Here is a 24,932-nt window from a genome sequence, read left to right as displayed (position 1 = left end):
CATCAGGACCTGGACACCTGTTCCCCTGCTTCCAGGTTGCTGGTGGCTCTCGCTGAGTCCGTCTCCGGGAACTGCACTAGACTCAGGGGGACTGTCTGGCTTTCCGTTCTGCTCCCCCCACCCTGGTTGGGGTGGGGCACAGCTGGCAACTAGGCACAGACCATTACGGGGGAACAAAGCAGAGACCCCTTGCATCACTCCAGGGCCACCGTTGGGGCTGCCCCTGCTCCGAGCTCCCTGCGGGTCGGCTGAGGCCTCTGTTGCAGCTGCACCTCAGACCAACTTCCCCTGCCAGGCCTGCCACTCACGCCCCCTCACAGGTGGGTCCCCAGCCTGATCCCGAAAACGCCTGGAAGACTCCACCTAAGAGACTGTACAAAGGCATCTGTCCCCATCGAAAGCTATAACCCAGCCCCTGTCTTCCCGGTGGTCCCTCCATAACTGAGACCCAAGCAAAAGGAGCCCCAGTGCATTGGCACTAAAGGCCCAGGGCCACCTCAACCTCCACAAGCCCTGGAAGTCATGGAGGCGGTTGGTCTCTTTATTTACATGTTTTCACACATTAGCTAATTAGATTTGTTCCCAGGCCCCATTACTGGTTCCTCACGTGTATCACGGCCTCGGCTCTAATGACAGACAGCCACACAGGCGGGCCCGGGGAAGATGCTCTCTTTCAGGCCCGCAGGGATCAGCCAGGGCAGGAGAGAGAGGAAGGAGGGGGAGACTGGATTACAGGGTGTCAGGGAAGGGTCACTGCTCCCCTACCTTTTTCCACCTTTGAGCAAGGAGAGAGCAATCAGCATTTCCCCTCCTTAAGGAGGCATCTTGCCAAGGCAGCCAGAAGGCCTGAGTGGTAAGTGACCCACCTTTGCTCTATTCTTAAATGGCCTGTTAAAAATAGCCTACATCTGCCCCAGGTTTGACCCCTAACATTTCTTAAATTTCATTGCAAATTACTGTCTCGGCAATTCCGCAGGCTTCCCACTGTAAGCCTAAGCCCAGCAATAAAGGCAGAAAAGAATCGGAATTAGAACCTGCAGCCCACAGTGGTGATTTTGGGATGTGGATGTGAGGGCTCACCAGTAATCTCACTTAGCATAAAGCAGGCGGTGGGACTCAGTCTGAAGGAGCTCCGAGGTCACCGCGTCCAGCCCCGCTTTGCATCACAGGAGCAAGGACCAGGCCGTCCAGACACCGTCCTTCGAAGAAAAGAGAAACATCGCAACCAGGCAGCCTGGCCTGTCATCGCCTCCAAAGGCCTGGCCACCACATCTAGTTAGTGAGTACCCACTATGTGCCGGGCCACGAGTCAGCGGTTTGCAACATCCGTGGTCTTCCGATGTCTCTACGTGCTTAAAAATTATTGAGGAGAGGCCCCAGAGTGCTTTGGCTGCTGTTTGTCGTATAAGATACGAAAACTGAAGAACTGTACAAATATGCATGAATTTATTCATTTCAAAACAACCCATTACATGGTAACATGTCACATATGTTTTGAAATCAAAACGTGTCCATATGTTACAAAGTAAACTCTGTCGTGCATGCCTGGGTGGTTCCGTCCGTTAAGAGTCCGACTCTTGATTTTGGCTCAGGCCATGATCTCACAGTTCGTGAGTTCGAGCCCTGCACGGGGCTCTGTGACAGCATTGGAGCCTGCCTGGGATTGTCTCTGCCCCTCCCCCACTTGCTTTCTATCACTCTCAAAATACATAAGTATAAACTTAAAAAAAGTTATAAAAAAATAAACTCTACCTTACAGAATGAAAATGATTGGTGAGAAGAGGGACATTGTTTTACGTATCTTCAAATCCCTTTAATGTCCAGCTTAATGGAAGACAGCTGGATTCTCAGATCAGCTTCTGCTTTCGGTCTGGGGCAATAGCTTGTTCTGGTTAAAAGGTATAGAGAAAATCTGGCCTCACACAGATACATGGTTGGAAAAGGGAGAAGCGGTTTAATAGCCTTTTCGGATAATGATGGGTGTTCTTTGGTACTACGGTCACACTTGACAAGTTTTGGTTAAGCGTGGCTGCAACGTCAAATCCGAAACTGTGCTGCCGAACTGTTCTCCTCTGCCCCATTAAAATCCACTGGTCTGTCTCCCACTTTGAAGGGATCTCTTACCCAGGCAAGATTTCCTAACATCTTGATTGTTCATTGGGAAACAACTGCTTCACAGACTCCTGCAGGTTTTCCAAACATTGACACGTTTCATTGTACAGTATCACGAATTCAAAGTCACCAGTATCGCCGCAGTTCTCCTCCAGGACATTTGATGAGAAGGCGTCAAGTTCAGAATGGCAGATGAAGTTTTCCAAACTTCTGCTTTTCACTTAGCTCGAACTTTATCGCCGGTAACAAATACCGCCAGTTGCTTTCCCTAAAATGACAGGCTCGCTTAATTCATTTCTGAGAGAACATCTGCAAAATGCCCAAATCTGAAAAAGCATGGCGCTCGTCGGTTGTTCTTTCAAGTAAAAAGCATGTGTCGTGAAAAAGCAATGAGTGATTCAGCTCACAATTCAACCACATGTGAGCTTTTCCTCCACACTACCTGCAACGATGGTGCTTTTGCATGCAGCCAAAATGCTTTATCCATCCTTCCCACTTTTCTTTATACAGATCATTAAAAAGACAAGGGTCGATGGGGCGCCTGGGCAGCTCAGTCAGTTAAGTGTCCAACCCCTGATTTCGGCTCAGGTCATGATATCACAGCTTTGTGGGATCGAGCCCCGTGTCAGGCTCTGTCTTGACAGCAGAGAGCCTGCTTGGGATTCTCTCTCCCCCCCCCCCCACCCCTCCCCTGCTCACATTCTCTCTCTCAAAATAAATAAATAGACAACAACAAAAAAGGCAAGGGTCGAGGTTTCATAAAGTTAACCATTTCATTGCCTCATTAGGGACATCCTTGGTGTCCTTACACACGTGCCAGTTTCATGTGTTTTAATGCAACTGGGTGACGGTCACAGATACGACCATTCCTTGTACATTTTGATATGCCACATCCTTGATTCAGACCAACGTCAGCAGTTTTACCCACCTCCGCTACCAATGTTAACAGAATGAAAAATGCAAATGATGTCCTAGAGTTATGGAAATAGTTTGACCTCAAGGACCCTCCGAAAGAGTTTCGTGGGCTCCCAGGTGTCTCCAGACTGCACCTGGAGAACTGCTAAGCTAGGAGAGTGCAGTTGTTACTGCACCTCCAGAAACTTCTAAGCTGTCAAGAAGATAGAGCATAAACAGACACAATTACCATACGATGTGGTGAGGGCCAGGATGGAGGCATGGCAAAGAGAGCAATTTCTCTTGCACTGTGGAAACTGGCAAAGCTTTCACAGCGCAGGGAACTTTTGAAATGGGTCTTGAGGGTTAAGTAGGAGTTCACCCAGAGAGAGAAGGTGGATCTCTGTATTCCCACTTTCAGAAGGATGGGTCCTGGGCAGGCAAGGCCTTGGGAAACAGGTACAAAAGAAGAAAATAAACAGGAGAGTTCACATTATTAATAAAAATAACATTGGTCACCATCATGGAACACCTCCTCACTCTTTACCTACATTATCTACATTTATTTATTTATTTTTAATTTTTTTTTTAACCTTTACTTATTCTTGAGACAGACAGAGACAGAGCATGAATGGCGGAGGGTCAGAGAGAGGGAGACACAGAATCTGAAGAAGGCTCCAGGCTCTGAGCTGTCAGCACAGAGCCCGACGCGGGGCTCGAACTCACGGACTGCGAGATCACGACCTGAGCTGAAGTCAGACGCTTAACCGACTGAGCCACCCAGGCGCCCCCACATTATCTACATTTAATTCTCTCCCCAAACCTATGAAATGCATGTGATTCTCTCTTTGTTTAAAGAAGGTGGGTAAGTTCTCAAGGACACAGAGCAAATTCGTAAGGGAAATCAAGATTAAAAACCAGGACTGCCTGCATTAACATATGTCAAATGCTCAGAAGTGCCTGGCACATAGTAAGCACTCAATGTGTTTGAGCTGCTTTTGTTCTTACTGGTGTCCTCAGCGTATTCCTGCCTGGTCTCAGCTGCACAGCCCACCTTCTCATAGTAAGGGCAGGCTCTGTTAACACCACGTATTTTAAGCAGGTCTAGAAGCATGAAAATACGTCACAGCAAGAGCACTTTTCCTGCAAGCAGTTCTATTCCTGAAGGCTGATTCACTTGGGTCCCTCTGTTCCGTGTCTCATGCCCGCCAAACCTGCATGGACCCGAGCGGTGTAAAGATAATAAAAGCAGGCCCTAAGGCCGAGTCCCAGGGAAGGCCCAGGGCACTCAGGGCCCTGATTTAAAATGCGCTGGGGTTGGCCTCATCTCAGCTGAGTCTCCTTCCCTTTTCAGTTCTGCCTGTTCACCCTCTGCGGGCTCCTGGGATGAGGCAACCATTCAATCCTGCTGTGCACCTGAAAACAGGAAGATATTCGGTGCACTCACCTTTGATCTATTTCTGCTGCTGTCATTCTAACAAGCAGGTGAGGAGAGCCCCCTGTCCCTGGGCTCTGCCCTGCCTGAAGCAGGCTGGCAGGTTGTTGTCCATATGCTGGCTTTGTCTGTTAGGTTACCAGACAAAGCGCCCCAGAATGCCAACTGCCCCGGGTTTGGTTACTCTGTTCTTGACACATGATGAGTTCTCGGCATCGTGTGAATCCTGAGGATGGGATGTTGTGTGTGAGCTCCCAAGGGCAACTCAAGAACATTGGTCATGCTGGCGCTCCCAGGCCCTATTTATTTCCAAATGATCCCGGCCCTCAGGAACCCCTACTAGAAATGGAGCGCGTATCTGTGTAAAGGCTTTGTAGAGACGATCCATCATTTCCAACGTATTTCATCACCTTTCTAAGGCTGGTACAAATGTTCTGCCCGAAGCCACCACGGGGTTCAGTTTCTGTGGCCTGGGCTCAGCCACGATGGTGATGCTATAGCACTTTCTACATGTCAACCTCTGGGTGCACCACTTCGCATACATTGTCCGGTTTCATCCTGAGCACAGCTCCTGGGAAGACTCCAGATAAGTCACTCTCCTGGAATCAGGAACCAGGATCAAGGCCAGTGTGATCAGATTCCCCAGTGTGAGTGCTTTCACTCTTCCATCCCCCTGGCTGGTCCTCTTTGCCATCAGGCTTGGCTGAAATAAACTGGGGCAAAGCTGGAACCAGTATTTTGGGGGTGTCTCTACCTGCACCAGACCTTTTACCCATGCATTATCTCATTTCATCCAGAAAATAGCCCTGAGGTACAGGAGATGATGTAAGGCCCAACCTGCCGATCAGCTCGCCCGAGGCCACGCGTCTCAAGCAGAGCAGGATCCAGACCCAGGTCAGCGTGAACTCCAAGTCTATGGACACGTTGTTTCCACTGCACTAGGACATCTGGGTCTCCTGGGAGCACCGAGGGAAACATCTGTGCAGTGAGCACGAGTGGCAGGGCTGGTTACTTCCAGTGAGAGGGAAGCAGGGAGGAAAGGTCTGAAGCCAAAAAGACTTGGGGGTAGGGGACTGCCATGGCGGGGAGAAGGGCGAGGAAATAAGAAGGCAAGTCCCCACGGTGCAGGAACAAGGAATCTGGGCAGAGCGTGCTCGTCCCATTGTCAGAATCAGGAGTGTCCACCCCTCCAATTCCTTCCAGATCATTCCAAACATCAGGGCTCGGTTTAAGCAGCACACGATCAATGGCGCCTTCCTCCAGCCCACGCTCAACCCGATGTCTGCTGGCATCTGCAGTCTGAGCCTCTCTCTCTGGATGTGAATTGCGTACAGTCACATACTGCGGTCTGTCTCAAGTGTCTCCAGATAGAAATTTCCCATCGCACAGGAGGCACCCACTGAGGTGGGAAGTTGCTAACAGGGAGGACGCTGTCCTTTTTATTCTTCTCTTATTCTTCACAGGACCCAGAAGACTGGCAAAAACAGACATATGCTCAAATCAATGCATGTGGTGTGGAACTGATCCCATTTTATAGAGCAAAACAGAGGAACTCCTATAAATTAAGTCCGCAGTTCCAGGGTTATCTGATTTTTCTCTAACGATAAATCTCCTGATCACTACAACACTTCAAATTAAAGGCAAATAAGTGTGGATTGATTTAAGAAGGAAGAGGAGGAGGAGGAGAGAGAAAGAAAGGGGTAGGAAAGAGGAGGTGGGAGGAAGGGAAAAAAGATGAAGGGGAGGAGAGAAAGGGGAGAGATGAGGAGGGGGAGAAGGAAAAGCAGGGGATGGAAAAAATGGAAGGAAATAATGAGAGGGAGGATGAGGAGGATGGGGAAGAGCTGAGGAGAGGAAGGAGGAGGGGGAGGGGAGGGGAGGAGGGGGAGGATGGGAGGAGGGGGAGGATGGGAGGAGGGGGAATGGGGGGAGGAGGGGGAGGAGGGGGAGGAGGGGGAGGAGGGGAGGAGGAGGAGGATGGGTTAGAGCTGAGGAGAGGAAGGAGGAGGGGGAGGGGAGGAGGGGGTGGAGGGGAGGAGGGGGTGGAGGGGAGGAGGGGGTGGAGGGGAGGAGGGGGTGGAGGGGAGGAGGGGGTGGAGGGGAGGAGGGGGTGGAGGGGAGGAGGGGGATGATGGGGAAGAGCTGAGGAGAGGAAGGAGGAAGGAGGAGGGGGAGGGGAGGAGGGGAGGAGGAGGATGGGGAAGAGCTGAGGAGAGGAAGGAGGAGGGGGAAGGGAGGAGGGGAGGAGGAGGATGGGGAAGAGCTGAGGAGAGGAAGGTGGAGGGGGAGGAGGGGAAGGAGGGGAGGAGGAGGATGATGGGAAGAGCTGAGGAGAGGAAGGTGGAGGGGGAGGTGAGGAAGAGGAGGATGGGGAAGAGCTGAGGAGAGGAAGGTGGAGGGGGAGGAGGTGAGGAGGATGGGGAAGAGCTGAGGAGAGAAAGGTGGAGGGGGAGAGGAGAAGGGGAGGAGGGGAGGAGGTGGAGGATGGGGAAGAGCTGAAGAGAGGAAAGAGGAGGGGGAGGGGATGAGGGGGAGGAAGGGGAGGAGAAGGAGGACAGGGAAGATGTGAGGAGGGGAAGGAGGAGGTGGGGGCAGAGGGGGAGGGAGGAGGAGGAGGTTTTGCTCTGGAATGGGACATAGAGCTTAAAACTGAAATGGGTACAAAATCAGATTGGTGACAGAAATAGCACTCTTTTCCGAAGCATGAATTCTATTTTGCCTAATCTAAAAAGAGATTTTTCTGCGATACAAACCTCCCCGTCTGTGCCTGCTTCACCAAGATGTAGGCTTTGATCGACTCCATCGAGTATGGAAACCTAACCCACCACAGAATGAACTATATTCGGGGCTCTGTCAGGTTAATCTCCAAAGAAATCTGACGACAGGGCCGAGTCTTGAGGCAACACAGAACAGATTACCAGAGTCTGCAGCCCAGCCATCCCCCACGCGGCACAGCCTGGCACTGGGATGGTCCTCCTCGCGGGCAGACCTCGGTGACCACCCTGGAGACCTCCCGTGCCCACTGCAGGGCTTGACACGGGAGCTGCTCCGCAAACGGTCACCAGCTCACATCTCTGAGCTTACAAACGCGGGCGACGACCGTCAAACTTGACCTACCATCAGGATTCGCCAGCTAATCTCAAAACTGGCCAGATTTCAGACTTCTTCTACAACATGGGTTTTCACGTTTCTTTTCTGTGGCATGTACTATTGATAACGAACCTCACAGATGATTCGAGCATTCTGGGTATTTATATGGGACTTGAACCTTCCCTGAGGATTCAGACCTGTACCGTGAGGTCAGATTTGACCAAATGTGCGTCTGTGATGTAGGCAACAGGTCTCGTTCTTGTCTTTTCTCTCACTTATCATGGTTCAGAATTCTGTGTTTTGGGCTTACTTATCTTGTGTCTGTTTGCCCCCCTAAAAGTACTGATGTCCATAAAGACCAGAACCCTATCTAGCCTGTTCACCACAGCAGAATATGACCTGGCACTAATATGACGAATGACACATGGCAGGTGCTGCACAAACATTGAATGAATGAATGAATGAATGAATTGGATCAAACACCTCTTGGCTTCTTAGCTCCCTGAGACAGACTCTTGGGCTCAGTATCACCAGAAGGCCCTTGGCTGCCTGCTTGGGGTCCCCAAGCAGGCAGCCCTTTGTGAGTTGGCCAGTCATGTCGACATGGTGTTGGGACCCCAGATCTGACCTCCAGGGTGGCTGCAGGTCCTCATTTGGCACAGTTGAGACCAGGGGAGCCTTCGCCATAAGGGTGAGCTCGTGCTGGGGGCCTGGAGGACAGGCCCACTATGGAGCTTACTTGACCACTGTCCCAGTCAGGACCCGGCTTGGGAAGAGCATCTCTGACTTCAGCGGCCAGCACCAGCATGTGCACACACAGGAGGGCAGCAGGAAGGAAAGTATACCCCCCCCTACACACCTGGCCATAACCCCAAGGTCAGGGAGACATGCACTTGGGGAAGGTGGGCCATATGTAATAATGCACAGTCTGATAGAGCTACATCTCTATTTTGCAAGACCTGTCCTCTAATGTAGTCACAGCAGGTGCAAGACACAGAGGGGGCTGGGGCAGGCCTCGGGAGAGACAGTGGTGAACATATTCCACCCCTGGCACACGTTCTGGACTGCAGGCCCAGCCCCAACCCTCCAGGTAGGCTTCCTGTGGAATGACTTCTTCAATGAACCCATCCCTGTCCCGCTGCTCCGTCAACCACGGACACACTGACCTGCTAGTCAGGCTCGTTCTCACCTCCAGGACTTTATACAATTGCTTCCTTTCCCAGGACCCTCTTTCCTCAGGTCTGAGCATGGCAAGGTCGCAGTTCAAACACCGCCTTTCAAAAGAAGCCTTCCCTGACCACCTACTGATTGATATGGACCCAAAATGATTTTGATCTTGATTTTATTTCTCACTTGCTTCTAAGTTCCAAAACCTGAGACCATGCCACCTTTCACGTACTCCCTTAGCCCAGCACAGGGAAGCATACAGAAGGCACCTGATAAACATTTATGCAGGTAAATGAGTACGTGACTGAGTGAGCAGTTCAATAGTGAGGACCAACGTGGCTTCCCAGGGTCCATTCATTACCAGGCCTGTCCAGTCAAGACACTAATCCCAAGTACCCTGGGACGGTGAGGCCAAAGCTCTCAGGAAGAGTCTCCCTGTAAGAACAGGCTCTACGTCCAGGTCCTGGCAAGTTTTTATTTTTATTCGACACTGACTACATGGCAAGCACTTGACCTGCAAGCCTTTGTCTAATTCACAGCTTCCCTCTGAGTGGCCACCATGGTGACTCCCATTTCACAGATAAGAAGCCCTACTTGGGGAGGTTAAGCAGCTTGTTCAAGGTCTCTTGGCCGTGAAGTCAAGGACCTCGTTTGGCCCGCCCCTGGTGAGCCAGGGCTCAAAGGCCTCTTTCCTGCCTCCCTGCACCCCTCCAAGTCAGTCAGGAAGCCTGTGCCCGCAGGGAGCAGTGTAGGAAAGAGCTGTTCTCTCAAATGGCTGTTCCCATCCCTTCACCCAACAAGTATCGACCAGGCCCTTGCTCTGTGTAGGTGCCAAGGTCAAGGGCTGGAGCACAGAGACGGAGCCCCACCCACCTGCAGCTCAGGGACACCCATGCTGCAGTGAGTCATAGCACAGTGGTCTTCTAGAAAGGTTTTTCTTAATTAAAGGTAATTAAAATTCCTCAGGTTTTGAAGATTTCTTAAAATTCCTTGGGGGTGGGGGTTGGCAGTGAATGTGGAGTGAGTGCTAGCGTCTCAATTCAGGGGACACACTTGAGGCTAGGGGTAGCAGGACGGGAAGGTGGGGGGCCTTGGCCACACAGGCAAGCTGGCTAGGTGGGCTGGCCTCCCAGGGCTTGCCCCAGTTTGGAGCCATTTCCTCCCCCAATTCTGACTTCCTAGCTCTCCAGCCGTGAGCTCTGGACCCTGGCAGAGGACCACCGGGCACTGGTGTGGAGAATCGTGCCCTGCTCAGTATTTTGTAGCAGGTCTTAAAGTAGAGGCACCAAGACTTCTGCTGAGACACTGGAATTTTTCAATTTGAAGCCCAAAGTTCGCTCTTTCTCTCTCTCTCTCTCTTGTTCTTTCGTTCATTCATTCCTGGCAAACTGCGTGTTCTCTCCTCCTTCCCTGGTGAAGCCCATTGTCATTCCGGCAGCATTTCAGCCCACTGCAGGCATAGCGGAGGCTCCCTCTTCCAGATTTCTCTGTCAAATCGCTGGCAAGGACAAAGCCGTTGGGAGCAAGATTCGGTAACTAGCTTTTTAATTTCATGGCCCGAGGTTGTCAGGACAGTGCAGAGAGCATTGCCAACGATTCGGAGAGCGGCCCATGAATCTGGGGCACAGCAGGCAAGAACAAGGGACACTTCAGCTGGTGGGGGTGGGGCTGGGTGCTGGCAGCCACTTGGAGGAGAAAGTTCTCTTCTTCCAAATTTGTTTCGTTTGGATCCCATGTTAATTTAAAAAGATCAGTTCAGCAATTTTTCGCCCTTCCACAAGAAAGTGTTTTAGACGGCTGAGAAAGCAAAAAAGAAGTGTCCTTCTCCAGCGGGGATAAGGATCAGGTGGTCAGAGGCTGCTATGAAATGGGGCTTGTAAATTGGGAGGGAGAGCTGCTGTATTTCCAAATCATTTTTGCAAACGTGGATGACAGCACAAATGCACCTCCAGATTAAGACAGTGACACTGTCACAGTGAAAAGACCTGCATCCCAGCCCCAAGCTCAGGGACAGATTTGCCGTGTGACTGTGGGTCAGGGGTCCTCCCTCTCTGAGCCCTGCAAATTGAAAGGACTGAAGAAAATAATCCCTAAAATCCTCTCCCACCTTTACGCTTCTCTGCTTTTTTTCCAAGCCCATCATTACCTTAAATCTGGGGTCTCTGGTCTCATGGGTGGGACCTCAGCTGGGTCTGAACTGAGAGGACTGAGCTGTGCCCACCCAGGAGGGGAGTGACAGAACCGCATCACGAAGGACAGTCACCGCTTTACAGCCGCACTGCCCGAGATTCCCCGCTGGACATACCCCATTAACCTTTTACACAGTTAAAGTGGTAAACTTGCGCTGGAGTTTGGATTCACGGTTCCCACAGCTCCGTCAAATGCATTCTCTTTCAAATTCCTCACATCCACCCCATAAAGTGAGGTCCTGTTATTTGCTCCATTTTACAGAAAAGGAATGTGTGATTCACGGACCTAAAGGTGGCCCAAGTGTGACCAGAACCCCCTTCCCCAGTACCCTCTGGCCTGCTCTGGGCTAACATACACAAGGTCTGCTTCCGGGAAGTGGCCCATAAGGGGAAGAGAAGCCAGCATGTGCATCTTCCCCCACACCCCCCCCCCCCCACTTCCCAGCCTCCCTGCAGCCTCACAACTGCCCCCTAACTGGCTGTTTTTGTCCAAGGCTCCTAGTCTCCAGCAACATGAACGCACGCTGGGTGATTTAAGCTGAAAGGGAATTTATAGAAAGGATACTGGGCAGCTCACGGAACAGATGGGAAGGCTGGAAAATGAGGCTTAGGAAGCAGGCAAGAAAAAAGCGAGGCCACACGGCCAGAATCAGAACCCAGACTCTCGCGACGGCTCCAGCCCAGTAATGTCACCATCGCAGCTGCCACGAACGCACAGCCCCTGGCTCCCCACAGCTCCGCACGATCTCCGCTGGCCTTGGCCACGCGCCTGCACCTGAGCTGCAAGGGAGGCTGGGAAGTGGGGGGGGGGGGGGTGTGGTGCCTGGCATTTTCACCTTCTTATAGCGAGGCTCTGCCTCTCAACAAGTCGCCGAGGGTGGCGCCAAGCCCCAAACGGGAAGGGCGCTGGGATGCCAGGCAACCACAGAGATGGGAAATGTGCACCATCACTCAGGTAGGCTCAGTAATGCTGTGTGAACAAGACTTCCTAAATCTGAGCGGCTTCAAATATTAAAGATTTATTTCTTGTTCACTCTACATATCCATCAAGGGCCAGCTGGGGGCTCTGCTCCAGGTCATTCTTTGCCCAGATCTCAGGCTGACAGCACAGCCACCATTTCAGATACTGCCCACTGTCACCCCGGCAGAGCGAAAGGGAGATTCGAGTGACACATGTCACTTCTACTCATGGCTCACTGGCTGCACTACTCACATGGCCCTGCCTTGGGGCCAGCAGGTGCAATCCTGCCTTGGATGTAGGAGACAGAAAGCTGGGAATATCCGAAGAGCATTAAGGATGCCCACAGTCCACTACATGAACCCTGCCAACCACAGCCCATCTAGGGAGCGAATAGAGGAAAAACGCCCTGAAATGGAAATACAAGACCTGACTTTCATTCCACGTTGAGCCACCAAGGTCTGTGTGTTCCTCTAGCACCTCCAAGGCTCGAGGGATCCCCCACCTTTGGGTGTGGTCACAGAAAGCCGTCCACTCAAATTTCAAATGCCAACAGCAAAAGTCAGAGCACCGTCTACCATGAAGCATCGGAAGGGCCGGGCGTAATCCGACAGCCAGAAGTGCAGATCAGCCCCCTGGAGCTCAGGTGGGCAGGCGGCCTCCTCCTCCTCGCTCACGGGCTCCTTAGTCACTGCAATGTTTCCCCAGAAAGATGGATACTTCTCTGCAGCTCTACGTTCTCTCTGAAAATAAACCCTCTGCCGGCACCTGATGGACAGCAGCAGGAGCTGGGACGTCTACAGGCCACTGGGGCCATAATCTGCCTCAGCCACAGAGAGACAACAGGCAAGCAGAATCCCAGAAAAGTGTAGAGAACCAGGCACGGAGAGTGAGGGTCTGCATCTCTGAAGGATCTCACACACCTGGGTCCAACTAGCTACACAGCCCTTCCTTAAGTTGTGATGTTGACACTTCTAAAAGGAGCGAGAGCAGGGGTGCCTGGGTGGCTCGATCAGTTAAGCGTCCCACTTCAGCTCAGGTCATGATCTCACAGTCCGTGAGTTCGACCCCCACGTCGGGCTCTGTGCTGACAGCTCAGAGCCTGGAGCCTGCTTCAGATTCGGTGTTTCCCTCTCTCTCTGCCCCTCCCCTGCTCATGCTCTGTCTCTCTCTGTCTCAAAAATAAATGCAAAAACGTTAAAAAAAATTTTTAAAGGAGGAAGAGCAATTATTGGTAACAACTGGGCCAATGACCAACAGACTAAATACAAAAGCTCCCATCGACACCCAGTCCAGGGAAGAGGGCGGTTGTAGCTTCTGACAAGTGGGCTTCATAGATACAACACAGACCCCTAGTCTCCTCCCAATATCCATGTGCCACTTCTTCCTTAATAATATGAACCACAATTTCTAACTGGAGGCTGCACCAGAAAGCTCTCCAAGACTGTGGCCAGCCATCTTGGATCACAAGGCAACACTCTCAGGATGGTGGAGCTTAGGAGTCTGAGGGTCAGAGAGCCACCCTATTAGCCCAGGACTGCCTTCCTCCAGACTTTTACATGAGACAAACTCCTGTCGTGTGTAAGCCACTGCTATTTTGTGGTTTACAGGTCTTAGCGGCAAAATGCAACTGTGAACAGCTCTAACAGAAGCAGAAAAGTCATGTTAACCACACTCCTGTTTTCAAAGGAGCGTGGAGCTGGCTGAAAGGATGAGCTTCCTGCTTGGATGACCTCCTTGATGGGTCTGGGGATGCCAAAGCGGGACTGGGGCTCAGTCTGGAAAAGGGAGCTGAAGAGAGCTGATTTATGTTGCATCCCATGATGAGAAGTGGGCATTCTGGTGGCAGACGGTGAGGGTGGGAGTGAAGATGGGCATGGGGAGAGGGGCCGGGAGATAAGCTGGACAGAGGCTTGTGCACTCACGAGGAGAAAAAGCTGATCACGAATCCCTCATGATACGGGAAGCCCTCTATGAGCAAGAAGGTTGAAGGAACAATTTGCAGGTTTTTTTAAAAATTTTTTTAAATGTTTTTTTCATTTATTTTTGAGAGAGGCAGAGACAGAATGCGAGTGGGTTGGGGCAGAGAGAGAGGGAGACACAGAATCCCAAGCAGGCTCCAGGCTCCGAGCTGTCAGCACAGAGCCCGATGTGGGGCTCGAACTCACAGACTGTGAGATCATGACCTGAGCTGAAGTCGGACACTCAACCGACTGAGCCATCCAGGCGCCCCCAGTTTGTTTTTTAACGTTGCTGAAATGTCAGTGCCTCCTCTGCTACCCTCAGAATTTCAGTCGGTAATAAAGAATCAAGATGCTGAGTTCCCTACAAAAACCCACAAGCTACAAGGAACAGGGTAGAGGCACGAGTGCCAAAGCAGAGGTGACCATGGAGAATTGCAGAAATCGTGGAGGGGGTCAGGCTTGGCCTTCTGCAGGGCTCAGGATGGCCACGGTAGGGGTGGGGGTGAAGTCTTAACTAGATCTCAAGGGGCATGTGACATCTGCCACTTGTCTCCTCACTGCTCATCTCAAGCTTCACCCAATCTGTGCTGTCCTAGAGAAATTTCTACAAACCGCACATCGGATGCTGGTCCTGCCCTATTTAAAGCTTATCATCTCCACCCCAAGGTCAAGTTCAACTGCCAAAATGGTAGCATCTGAGACCCCAGTCTACTTCATCAACTTCATCTCTCTCTCTTTTTTGTAAGTTTATTGACTTTTGAGAGAAAGAGAGAGAGAGAGTGTGTGTGCACAGGCAGGGAAGGTGCAGAGAGAGAATCCCAAGCAGTCTCCACACCATCAGTGCAGAGCCCGACTCGGGAGTTCGAACCCATGAATCGTGAGAGCCGAAATCAAGAGTCAGACACTTGGGGCGCCCAGGTGGCTCAGTCGGTTAAGCGTCCGACTTGCGCTCAGGTCATGGTCTCACAGTTCGTTGAGTTTGAGTCCCGCGTCGGGCTCTGTGCTGATAGCTTGGAGCCTGGAGCCTTCTTCAGACTCTGTGTCTCCCTCTCTCTCTGCCCCTCCCCTGCTCACACTCTGTCTCTCTCTCCCTCAAAATAAATAAACATTAAAAAAAAAAAAAAGAGAGAGATGCTTAGCCAACTGAGCCACCCAGGTGCTCCAAACTCCTCTCTTGCTGGTCCCCACCACACCCCACCCCAAATACATGCTCTACAACCCCACAGAGCTTGGAGACATGCAACTCTTTTCAGAATATACTTATGCTCTTCAAGCTTCTGGGCCTTTACCCAAGCTGACCCTCTGCCTGAGACTCTGAGCCTCTCCTTCTCTACCTACTTATCCAGGGAATCTTAATCACAACAGAAGTGAACTCTGGCTGATTCATGCAGTAAAGGAGGTAGTAACGGACATAGTGTGGCTCCCAGAATCTCTGGGAAGACCAGAGATCCAGGCTTGAGGATGACAAGGCCAGGACCTGCACCCAAAGTCCCACTACTAGACACTTCATGGTGACACTACTGCCCCAATGCTGGGACAGACAAAGCAGCAGCTGCCTCTGATGCTGCCCATGCAGGCACCGGACCCATGGAGGAGCTCCATCGTGGCCCCTCTGAAGGGGGTGCCACCTCCCCCTTACTTCTTCATATGCCCCCCTGCGGCATCAGCGGGCCAGGGTGGCCTCTGACAGCTGGAGTCCAGTCTATATGTTTGGGAAGCGGAGAAATCAAGTCTCTGGGCTCTACGCCTCCTGCCAGCACTCATAAGCTGGAGACTGCCCAAACACAGTAACGGTGCTCAAAGGAACTTCTAAAAAGAAGGGCAAATGCCCACTGCGCTCATCAAGACCCTGCTCCAACAGTGCCTCCTTGGTGACATTCCCCACGGCTGTGTCGAGCAGTTCCCTGCACCCCTTCTGTTCCCTCTGTACCCACCTCCCTCTTCAGGCACTCTATTAAGGACCTCCCTCCAGGTTTTGAACTCTTCCAGGATGAGGACCAAGGCAGAGATCATGTCTGTATCTCACCTCTCCCCTCTAGCCCTCTGTACCTAGAACAGAATGTGGGTATCATTATTTCTGAGTGAACAAGTAAGTGATTTAGCTCCACTACCAAGGACACATACGACAAGAGGACAATGAGTAATAACCATGACGTATGTATGCACTTACCGTGCCCTCATTTCTGTGCTAGGTACTTAATGTACAATATTTTATTGACAAGTAGGGCTGATTTGGGTCCTCTCTGTTTTGCAGGTGGGGAATGTGAGGCCGATTAAAGAAGTTAAGTAACTTGCCAAAGACACTCAGCCAGCACTGCTGACCTGGGCCCCAAACCAGAAGGCTACCTCGCAGGGTTGGCCAGAGAAGGCAATGGAAGGAAATCAGGAAGCTGGCCCAGCACTACGTAAGTCCACAGGCAGCTTCTAGAGCCTTCCTACCTAGGTTATCTCAGGGGAGGGTAAGGACACAGGGTGCGGGAGCTCCCCGTGGCTCCCTACACTCCTCTGTCCTTGAGCCCCGAAGGATATAAATGTCCCACTATAGCCTGGAGTCCCCAGCAAAGCAGACACCAGGGCAGGGCTGGGGGTGGGGGACAGCAGACAGCGGGTAGAGGCAGGGGGAAGAGCAGCAGGCTGTCATAGATCTGGGCAGGGACGCTCAACCACCCAAGGACCACATTAAACAACAGCCCCTTTGGCCCGGAAAGAGCTTCCTGAGTTCAGGAACAATAAAATCTACATGCACATACCTCCTCACCTGTGCACAGGCCCTTTCCTGTTCAACAAACCATCACCAGTCTTCTCTCTAGAACCATCACAGGTAACATGGATCTAGAACTTAGCACCTGCCAGGCACCACATCCCTTGGAGGTAGGTTCTGTAATTACTGTCATATCACACATGAGAAAACGGAGGCTCCAAGAAGAGAGCTGACCCATGATTCATAGCTACAATGTGGTGGGCGGGCCAGAATTCCATCCCAGGCCCGTCTCCAGAGGTCACAGTCCTCCTAAAATGTTACAGAAGGCAGAACCCAGGCTTTAGGCATCGGGCAGACCCAGCATGAACTTTGCTTGTGACTTCCCCTCCCTGCACCTCAGGGTCCTCATCTGTAAAATGAGAAGAATGTCTGTCTGCCTTGCAGGGCCACTGTCCCAACTACAGATAGTGGGGGCCCCACCGGGGCCAGGTATACAGTAGGCGCTCAATAACTATCACTTCCCTCCCTCTAGCTGGGGCAATCTGCTTCTCCTCCTGCCATAAATCTTTGGAATTTCAGCTGTGTTTCCAGGACGATCCAACACACCCTAAAGCCAGCTCTCTCTCAGAAATGGAAGCGACTTCCCTCAGCTCAGAGACCTCTGCTTGCCCTGACAGGGCCTGGCTACAGAAAGTGGCCCTGAGCCACACCCAGACACCCAGCACCTGGCCTGTCTTTGCCTCTGGGGCAGGGGTGGTGGGGTGTCGGAGGGTCATTCCCCTGGGCCTCACGGTCCAGTCCTTGAATTTAGACGTTCTCTCCAAATACGGCTAAATACACAGTCACAGAGAAACGCCAAAGGAACAAAGAAGACAACTGTCACACTTATGGATTTATAGGCATCACATGTGTGTCATGCCTGAATTATCTTAGAAGCAGCACCATCACATCACAGTATATTGCATGCATCTGAAAGATGTTAGATTGTTAACTGTTGACACCTCTCACAGAAGGTTCTTCTGGCCACCCTGTTTCAACTCCCTTCTTCTGACAGATAAACGGTCAGGGAGAAGATGTCACCCACATATTCAAGGGAACCTTTATCAATGGTAATTGCTGTTAGGTCAAAGTGGCCACATGGGCACAAGGGTGGAGGCTGGGAGTAGGACTTGGGGAGGGGATGACGGCGAGAAGCTGAAAACCCGCATGCCGAAGACCATCACCCTTTCTGGCCTGTTGATGGGTCCAGAAATTTCCACCTAGAGAGGCCACAGTCCCTGACCCTGGCCCGTTGTCGGAACCTCCCAAGAAACTTGTTTAAAAATGCAGATGGCCATGACTCACCTCTAGGGACTGCTTCTGTAGGTTTGGGGGGATAGCTGAGCATCTATGTTTTTAATATAAGGTCCTCAGGGAATTTGGATGGCTGCCAAAGTTGAAGAAGGACTGACTGACGCTGTCTCAAAGGGGGCACATACTAAATGAGGCTGACTTGTGCCATTTCTAGACATGAGCTGAAGGGATGGGCCCTGCGAGAAGGAAGTTGATTCAATGATGCATTCAATCACTCATTCATTCGTTTGTCAGTTATTTCTCAGCTGATGGATTTAGCGGGGGAATGCGGTCAGGGTTGTATCAGTCAGACTGGACTAGGGTCTGCTGTCCTAACAAACAGCTCCAAAAGCTCAGTGGCTTCGAACAACCAAGGTTTATTTCTCACTCCTGCCACATGTCCATTAGGGGCCGGTGGGGCCTCTGCTCCACACCTCCTCCCTTTGGGACCCAGGATGACAGACCAGCCACTATCTTAAACGGTGCTTCTTATCATAGCAGATGGGAGGAGAGTTCTTGGAGCGTCCCAAGTTGGTTTTTAAATGTTCCATCACTTCTGCTCACAACTCACTGCCTAGAACTCGTTACATGGCCCCAACTAACCCTCAGGGTATTGGTTCATGACTGCTGTGCCTTTATGCTACAGCAGGAAGGGGTGCTTCTTCTATCAGTAAGGCAAAGCTTGCCCGGGAACCTCGGCTGATTATCTCTTTGGCCAGAAGCAGGACCTACGGCCACCCCTAGCAACAGTGACATCTAGGGAAGTATATACTTCAACAGGGCATGCTGCAGCCTCTCCTGCTGGTAAAGGAGGAGAATAGATACTGGATAAGCAACTAGAAATAAATAGGAAGACAGGAAGCGTCACTGGAGAACGAGAGACAATGCTGGCAGTGTGACAACAATGAGAGATGGTGGAACCGGACCCCAGCAGCAACAGCATAGAGGACTTGACTACGAACTTGGCTTCACTGGGCTCACCAGCTTAGGGGTTGGCTGAGTGGTTCCTTACGTCATCACAAGATTAAAACTCCCAAAGTAAGGCATACGTTAATCAAGATTTCTCCCCCCAATCATAGACTACAACTGAGTGCATTAGAATGTTGTAGCAAGATGGTATAATTAGCTATTAATGGCCTACTACATACCAGGTTCTGCATATATATGATCACCCTAATTTTCAGGACAACAAAAGGTAGGTATTAATATCATCCCCACTTTACAGGTGAACAGGCCAACACTCATATTGGTTACTGGATGACCCTAAGTCAATAAGCAGAGGTGCTACGTCTAAACCCAACCCAGATTCCAAACTTCTCTCTTTCCTCAATATTATCTCGGGTTGCCTCTTTCCCTAGACACCTTTCAGGAATAATAATGTGAAATGACAACATGTTAAAAACACCAAAGCCTGAAATGATATCTGAGATGCATGTCTGGTAATAAAGGCGGTAATAGTGTTGACTGGTGCTGAGGACTCCTGCTTATTAAAGCTCGTTTTTTTGACGTGTATTTGGATCCATTTTGTCATTAGATATGCTGGAAAATATCAGACAGAAACAAAAAGCAGCTGAGATCACATGGTATAGATACAGCCAACACACTACAGACAGGCAATCTTGAGAAACTCTGGATGCTGTTAATTAGGAAATGAACAGCTGTCCAGCCTAAGAATTGGCAGGGCTCCCTGGATGACGACACAGAAACAAGGAGAAAAAGGGCCACACCATGAACATGAATAACAATCAACAACGTATCTACCCCAAGTGGCTGTGGTGTCTAAATGCAGTCCTGGATTTAGTCATAGTGCTCTGGAATGCTCTTGCTTATGGACCAGGATCTTGGATTACATGGTTGGAAGGTTACCAAGGCAACCTTTCTAACCTGGGGGCTCACTGCCCCAGCCTCCTACTCTATTTAGTCATGTATTTAGTCTATACTTAGAAGAGCAAATTTCCCATTCATGATTTTTTCCATCCATCCATCATACATCTTCCAAGAGCCTGTATGTACCAGGCCCTGTTCTAGGTGAAACAGACAATCCCTTCATGGAATTTAGAGGTCAGCGGGAGGAGACAGAGGTAAATCAAATAACCCCCCAACCCAAAGGTAAATTTGCAACTGGAAGGTTATTAAACATTTGCTAAGGGCCAGGGATTATACTAAAAGGACTGCCAAAATGGTGCTTAATCTTCTCCAAGGTCCTGAGGAGTGGAGGCTTGGAGAGGTGATTCAGCTTTCCCAAAGTCACACTGCCCCAAAGTGACAGTTGGAATTCCAATCCTGTGCCATCTGATGCAAAAAGCCCGTGCATGCATGTGGCTGCTTTTTCCTATCTCCCTTAGCAACCTATAGATCTCAATTCTTTCCAGCTCCTGCCCTTTCTGTTTCGAGACCTGAGTTTAGACTTAATGGAGTTTCCACTCTTGTCTGCAATCTTTGATATAAAATATTCCAGAACCTAGTCCGTGAAATTCACTGGGATCAGGAAACCTGTTTCAGACCAGTTTTAAAACTGAGCTTCAACAATTATTTTTTTTCCTAAAGGATACCTGAAAACGAGACGACCTGGGCCAAAATTAAAGCAATGATGTGTATAGAATTTCTAAAGGTGATGGATTATTAACGGAGCAATGGCGCCCCCCAGTGACCACTGTGTGCTACACATCCCTTGACTCGGAATGAGCACATTCTGGATGTAAGCAGTGGCTTCCGGTTGGAAGTCTGGATGAATAATAAGTCTTGATCACCTTGGCTCCTCAAACCCTCACCCCACCCCATTTATATCAATTCCAGAGGCAAGGTCGCAGACATATGGTGCAGCATCTTCTCACGGTTCAGAGTTCCACCCACCGGGACACAAGGTCCCCATAACCCACAGTGAGATTGCCAAAGGGTGAACCACCTACTGCCAATCTCCAGGATCACGTTTCCATTAGATCAACAGATTAGTCCATCATTTCCTCCTACAGTGCTTCTTTTCTGAAGGTTATGGCTTAAATGATACCCACCCTCTACACACACACACACACACACACACACCACTACACACACTCTGATCCTATCCTAAAACTAAGGAAACAGACAGGAACTTACACATTCACTTTGAACTAGGTATTGTGCTACAGGCCGCAGACACAGTGATGAACAAGACGTGGTCCCAGCTCTAAAGCTTACACTCTAGTAGGGGAAACAAATGGCTAATTAGTCTATAAACGATTCACTTTTAATTATAGTAACTGCTACAAAAATGAGGCTCTGAAAGTCTGTTATCAGTGAGACCAAAACCAGATTAGGTCTGAAGGTCAGAAATGTGCCCTGGGGAAAGAGAGTCAGGTGTGCTGTGCCAAAAATAGATAAAAGGCTGGTCAAGGTGATCAGAGTTGGTTGGAGGAGAATAAACATGGGGCCCAGGTAGCCTGAACGGGGCTTCTCCTGGGGCTAAAGGTAGTAAGTGTGAGGTCAGTTAATAAGAACAGGCATTAGCTAATCTCAAGGATGGTGAAGTATTAAGAGAATGTCATTAACATTAAAGTTTGCATTTAATTGAGGAAGACTGACCTGATGTTAAAGGTGAATATAAACTAGCACCTGAATACTTATCTTGAGGATTAATTTAAACTCTCTTGAGTAGGAAACATTAGTGCGGAGAGCATCCCAAATCTCTCTATTCCGCCTCTTCCCAGTAGCCACAGATATTGCAGAATTTATTATTTATATCCCCCCACCCCACACTGCTTATGTAAGATGAGAACATAACAATGGCACACACGATTGCCCCAGTCCTGGGCAGGAGTTGAGCTAATAACAGGCAAAAGGCTGAAAGGAGACTATGGTGGGGGCAACCGCGGGGTTCTCGTGGTGAACTGCGGCTAAAAACAAGTCAGGATAAAAAGCCTTACCTAGTGTGTGATGCCAGCTAGATCTCAGAAGGAAGCATACCTTAGGTTAAACACTGCCAGATTTGGATTCGGAACACCTGAGTTCAAAGCCTCGTCTTCAGCCTATAGCTACGTGATCAGGGCAACAAACTCTTTGCGTCTCCATTTCTGTATCTGGAAAACAGCAATAACAGTATCTGCGTTTCAGTTTCTTGTCAAGCCGTGTGTACCAAGCGCTTTAGCTTCATTCCTGGCATATTCCATTTACTCGACATTAGTTTATTATTATTACTACCGTTATTAGGACAGTGTCTAATAACTGGGAGGAAACCCACACACGTAAGAAAAAAATTCAGGGAAACTTTTATCTTCGTCACAATGTTCTCCTATTTTTCAATTTTCTAAATATGCACTGCTATTAAAATCTGAAAGGATAAAAAAATATCCACACATAATACAAATTTGACCAGTCTACTGTTTTTTCCCAAATTTCCCGGGCTCCTATTGTTCAAGGAGGACGTGGGTGTGCCTGTTAGGGCACAGATTCCTAGACCCTTACCCAGTAATACTGAATCCGAACATCTCTGGGATAAGCCTGTTAATTTATACTTTTAACCAGCCCCACAGATGATTCTTATAATCGGGCATTTGCCGGGACCTGCAGATTCAAGGCGAGCGCTGCAACGACTGGACGAGGAAGGCCAGCGCACGTTGCGGCAATCACGAGGGCCGGAGCCTACAATTCCCATACTGCCCCGAAAACTGACGCCAAGCCAGCCGGAGCCTGCCGGGAGTTGTAGTTTCTGTCGGCTAGACCTCTGCCTATAAGAAAGGAGGAGGTGACTGCCGAAAACTTCCCGTCCCACAATGCAAAGGCCAGTGGTGACGTCATCGGCAGAGCGCCCGGGATGGAGCGGGCCGTTTCTCCCGCTTCTACCACCACCTCCGCTGCCTCAGAGCTGGCTCCCGCCGCCGCCGCCGCCGCCGCCACCCTCTCCCTCCTCTCCTCTTCCTCTCCCCCCGCCGCCTCCCCTTTGTCCTCCCCCTCCGCCGCCTCCTTCTTGGGCGCTTCTGCCGCCTCTACACGACTCAGGTCCTCCGTCCCTGAGAAGTTGTGTTCGGTCTCCTCTGTGGGCCCCGGGCGCAGCCATGGCAGACGGCGGCGGCGGCGGCGGCACGGGCTCGGTGGGCGGCGGCGGAGCGGGCCAGGCCTCGGCGGGGGCAGCGACAGGGGCGGCGGGGGCAGGTGGGAGCGGCGGCCCCATCAACCCTGCCTCACTGCCTCCCGGGGACCCGCAGCTCATCGCACTCATCGTGGAGCAGCTCAAGAGCCGGGGCTTGTTTGACAGCTTCCGCCGGGACTGCCTGGCCGACGTGGACACCAAGGTAGCCGAGGCCGCCTGGCCGACGGGGTCGGGCTGGGCGTGAGGATGGCAAGCTTGCAGCTTGGCTTTTCTAACAAAAGGTATTTTTAAAAATCTCAGCAGTGAGGCACTAGACCGCTTGGGGCAGTACAGGAAGCTTTCTGAGTGGTACACACGTGGGTTGGGCTCCCAGCCCCATCGCCCTCAGCTGTGTGCATTCCGGTCGTTTCTCTGGACTTGGGGATTCGGTTCTGGTTTCAGAGCCTAGATCCGATCTTTCCCAAGGTGAGACTTCTTTGAGCCCCTCATTAACAAACCTCTGTGTGTTAATGTTGGAGAAAGCCAGGTGAGTAAGCAAGAACGGTTTGAATGCACAGTCACCAGAACGCTGTAGCTATTTGTTTCTTCCTTCTCTCCAGCTCAGCAATTTGCAGGCTTGAATTAGGTACATTGGTGCAGAACCGGCATCCTTGTGGTGGATTGAAGGGGATTTGGTGCCTCTTTTAGGTCCTAATGCCATAGGTCAACCTAGTAAAATGCTATTACGTGTTATTTGCCAAAGTCGTGGGGATTCAGTGAAGTCACGTGGGTTGTGTCAGACGTATAGTAGGTGCTGGAATGTTCGTTTTCTCCCTTTTCAGAAGCTTCTCTAGCAAGACCATGGTGGTAGGTTTAGGAGGCTCTGTTACTGGACAGCTCCTCGAAGGAAGTGATTTCTCTTTGAGAAAACCTGCCTACCTAACAGGAAGATTGTGAACTTAAAATTACAACTTAAAGATAGGGAAAGACATAGTCCATTTATTCATTGAACGTTTATTGGCCTACAGCATGGTAGGCTGTGTGGGTATAGGAACAAGTCAGGCACCACCAGTCCTCAAAGCTTGTACCCCAGGGTAGAAAACTGACCCGTAGACCAGATAATATAGAGAGTAAGTGGTGTTAGAAGCGCTTAATATTTAGTGCTTAATTGTACTTAAAGGTCTCAGATAATATCAGTTGAGCTTTTACCTTTCCCAGGACCCTGGGTGTTCTCCCATCACAAGTTCTCCACTCACATTTCCTATGTTCTGTTAAGTTTTGTGTGGCTAAGTCAATGTAATATGCAAGTTATTTAAAAGAAAAAAAAAAAAAAAGAGAAAGAGAGAAAGAAAGAGGGACACCCAGGTGGCTCAGTTGGTAAAGTGTCCAACTCTTGATCTCGGCTCAGGTCTCTTGATCTCAGAGTTCATGGATCCAGCCCTGAGTCTGGCTCTGTGCTGGAGGCACGGAGCCTTCTTGGGACTCTCTCCTCTCTGTCCACCTACCCCCATGCACGAGCGTGCTCTGTCTCCCCCCACCCCTCTCTCTCTCTCTCTCTCTCTCTCTCTCTCCCTCCCCCCCACCCCTCTCTCTCTCCCCCCCCACCCCTCTCTCTCTCCCCCCCACCCCCTCTCTCCCCCCCACCTCTCTCTCTCTCTCCCCCCCACCTCTCTCTCTCTCTCCCCCCCACCTCTCTCTCTCTCCCCCCCACCTCTCTCTCTCCCCCCCCACCTCTCTCTCTCTCCCCCCCCCCACCTCTCTCTCTCTCCCCCCCACCTCTCTCTCTCTCCCCCCCACCTCTCTCTCTCCCCCCCCACCTCTCTCTCTCTCCCCCCCACCTCTCTCTCTCCCCCCCACCTCTCTCTCTCTCCCCCCCACCTCTCTCTCTCCCCCCCCCACCTCTCTCTCTCCCCCCCACCTCTCTCTCTCCCCCCCCACCTCTCTCTCTCTCCCCCCCACCTCTCTCTCTCTCCCCCCCACCTCTCTCTCTCTCCCCCCCACCTCTCTCTCTCTCCCCCCCACCTCTCTCTCTCTCCCCCCCACCTC

The 24,932-nt window shown here is 50.9% G+C and overlaps 1 protein-coding gene and 1 long non-coding RNA gene across 8 annotated transcripts in view; one reads left to right on the top strand and one right to left on the bottom strand.

Annotated features, from left to right (window-relative positions):
- LOC144616380 (uncharacterized) overlaps window positions 1-22,519 on the bottom strand; it is a 121,749-nt gene extending 99,230 nt beyond the window's left edge. For 4 of the 6 annotated variants that reach the window (XR_014138060.1, XR_014138061.1, XR_013555633.2 and 1 more), the window contains exons 1-3: window positions 22,283-22,519; window positions 21,785-21,897; window positions 1,753-1,888 (exon numbers count right to left, since the gene is read on the bottom strand). This is a non-coding gene — a long non-coding RNA (uncharacterized LOC144616380). Of the gene's footprint in view, window positions 1-1,752; window positions 1,889-3,611; window positions 5,916-21,784; window positions 21,898-22,282 lie in introns of those variants that run through there. The other 2 variants (XR_014138059.1, XR_014138058.1) reach the window with 2 other exon arrangements.
- A 145-nt stretch (window positions 22,520-22,664) lies between these two features.
- The window catches only part of BOD1 (biorientation of chromosomes in cell division 1), an 8,790-nt gene continuing 6,522 nt past the window's right edge, over window positions 22,665-24,932 (top strand). For both annotated transcript variants that reach the window (XR_013555624.2, XM_078446896.2), the window contains exon 1: window positions 22,665-23,109. Coding sequence is in view for 1 of the 2 variants with exons in the window: in XM_078446896.2 (XP_078303022.1) it covers window positions 22,873-23,109 (237 nt within the window). In the remaining variant the exon portion in view is untranslated. The remainder of the gene's footprint in view (window positions 23,110-24,932) is intronic.

This window comes from Panthera onca, chromosome A1 (assembly GCF_046562875.1).
Source record: "Panthera onca isolate mPanOnc1 chromosome A1, mPanOnc1 haplotype 2, whole genome shotgun sequence".
In the NCBI taxonomy this organism is placed as follows: Eukaryota; Metazoa; Chordata; class Mammalia; order Carnivora; family Felidae; genus Panthera; species Panthera onca.
The sequence above is the reverse complement of the archived record's forward strand: the minus strand, read 5'-3'. Positions and strand labels throughout refer to the sequence as shown.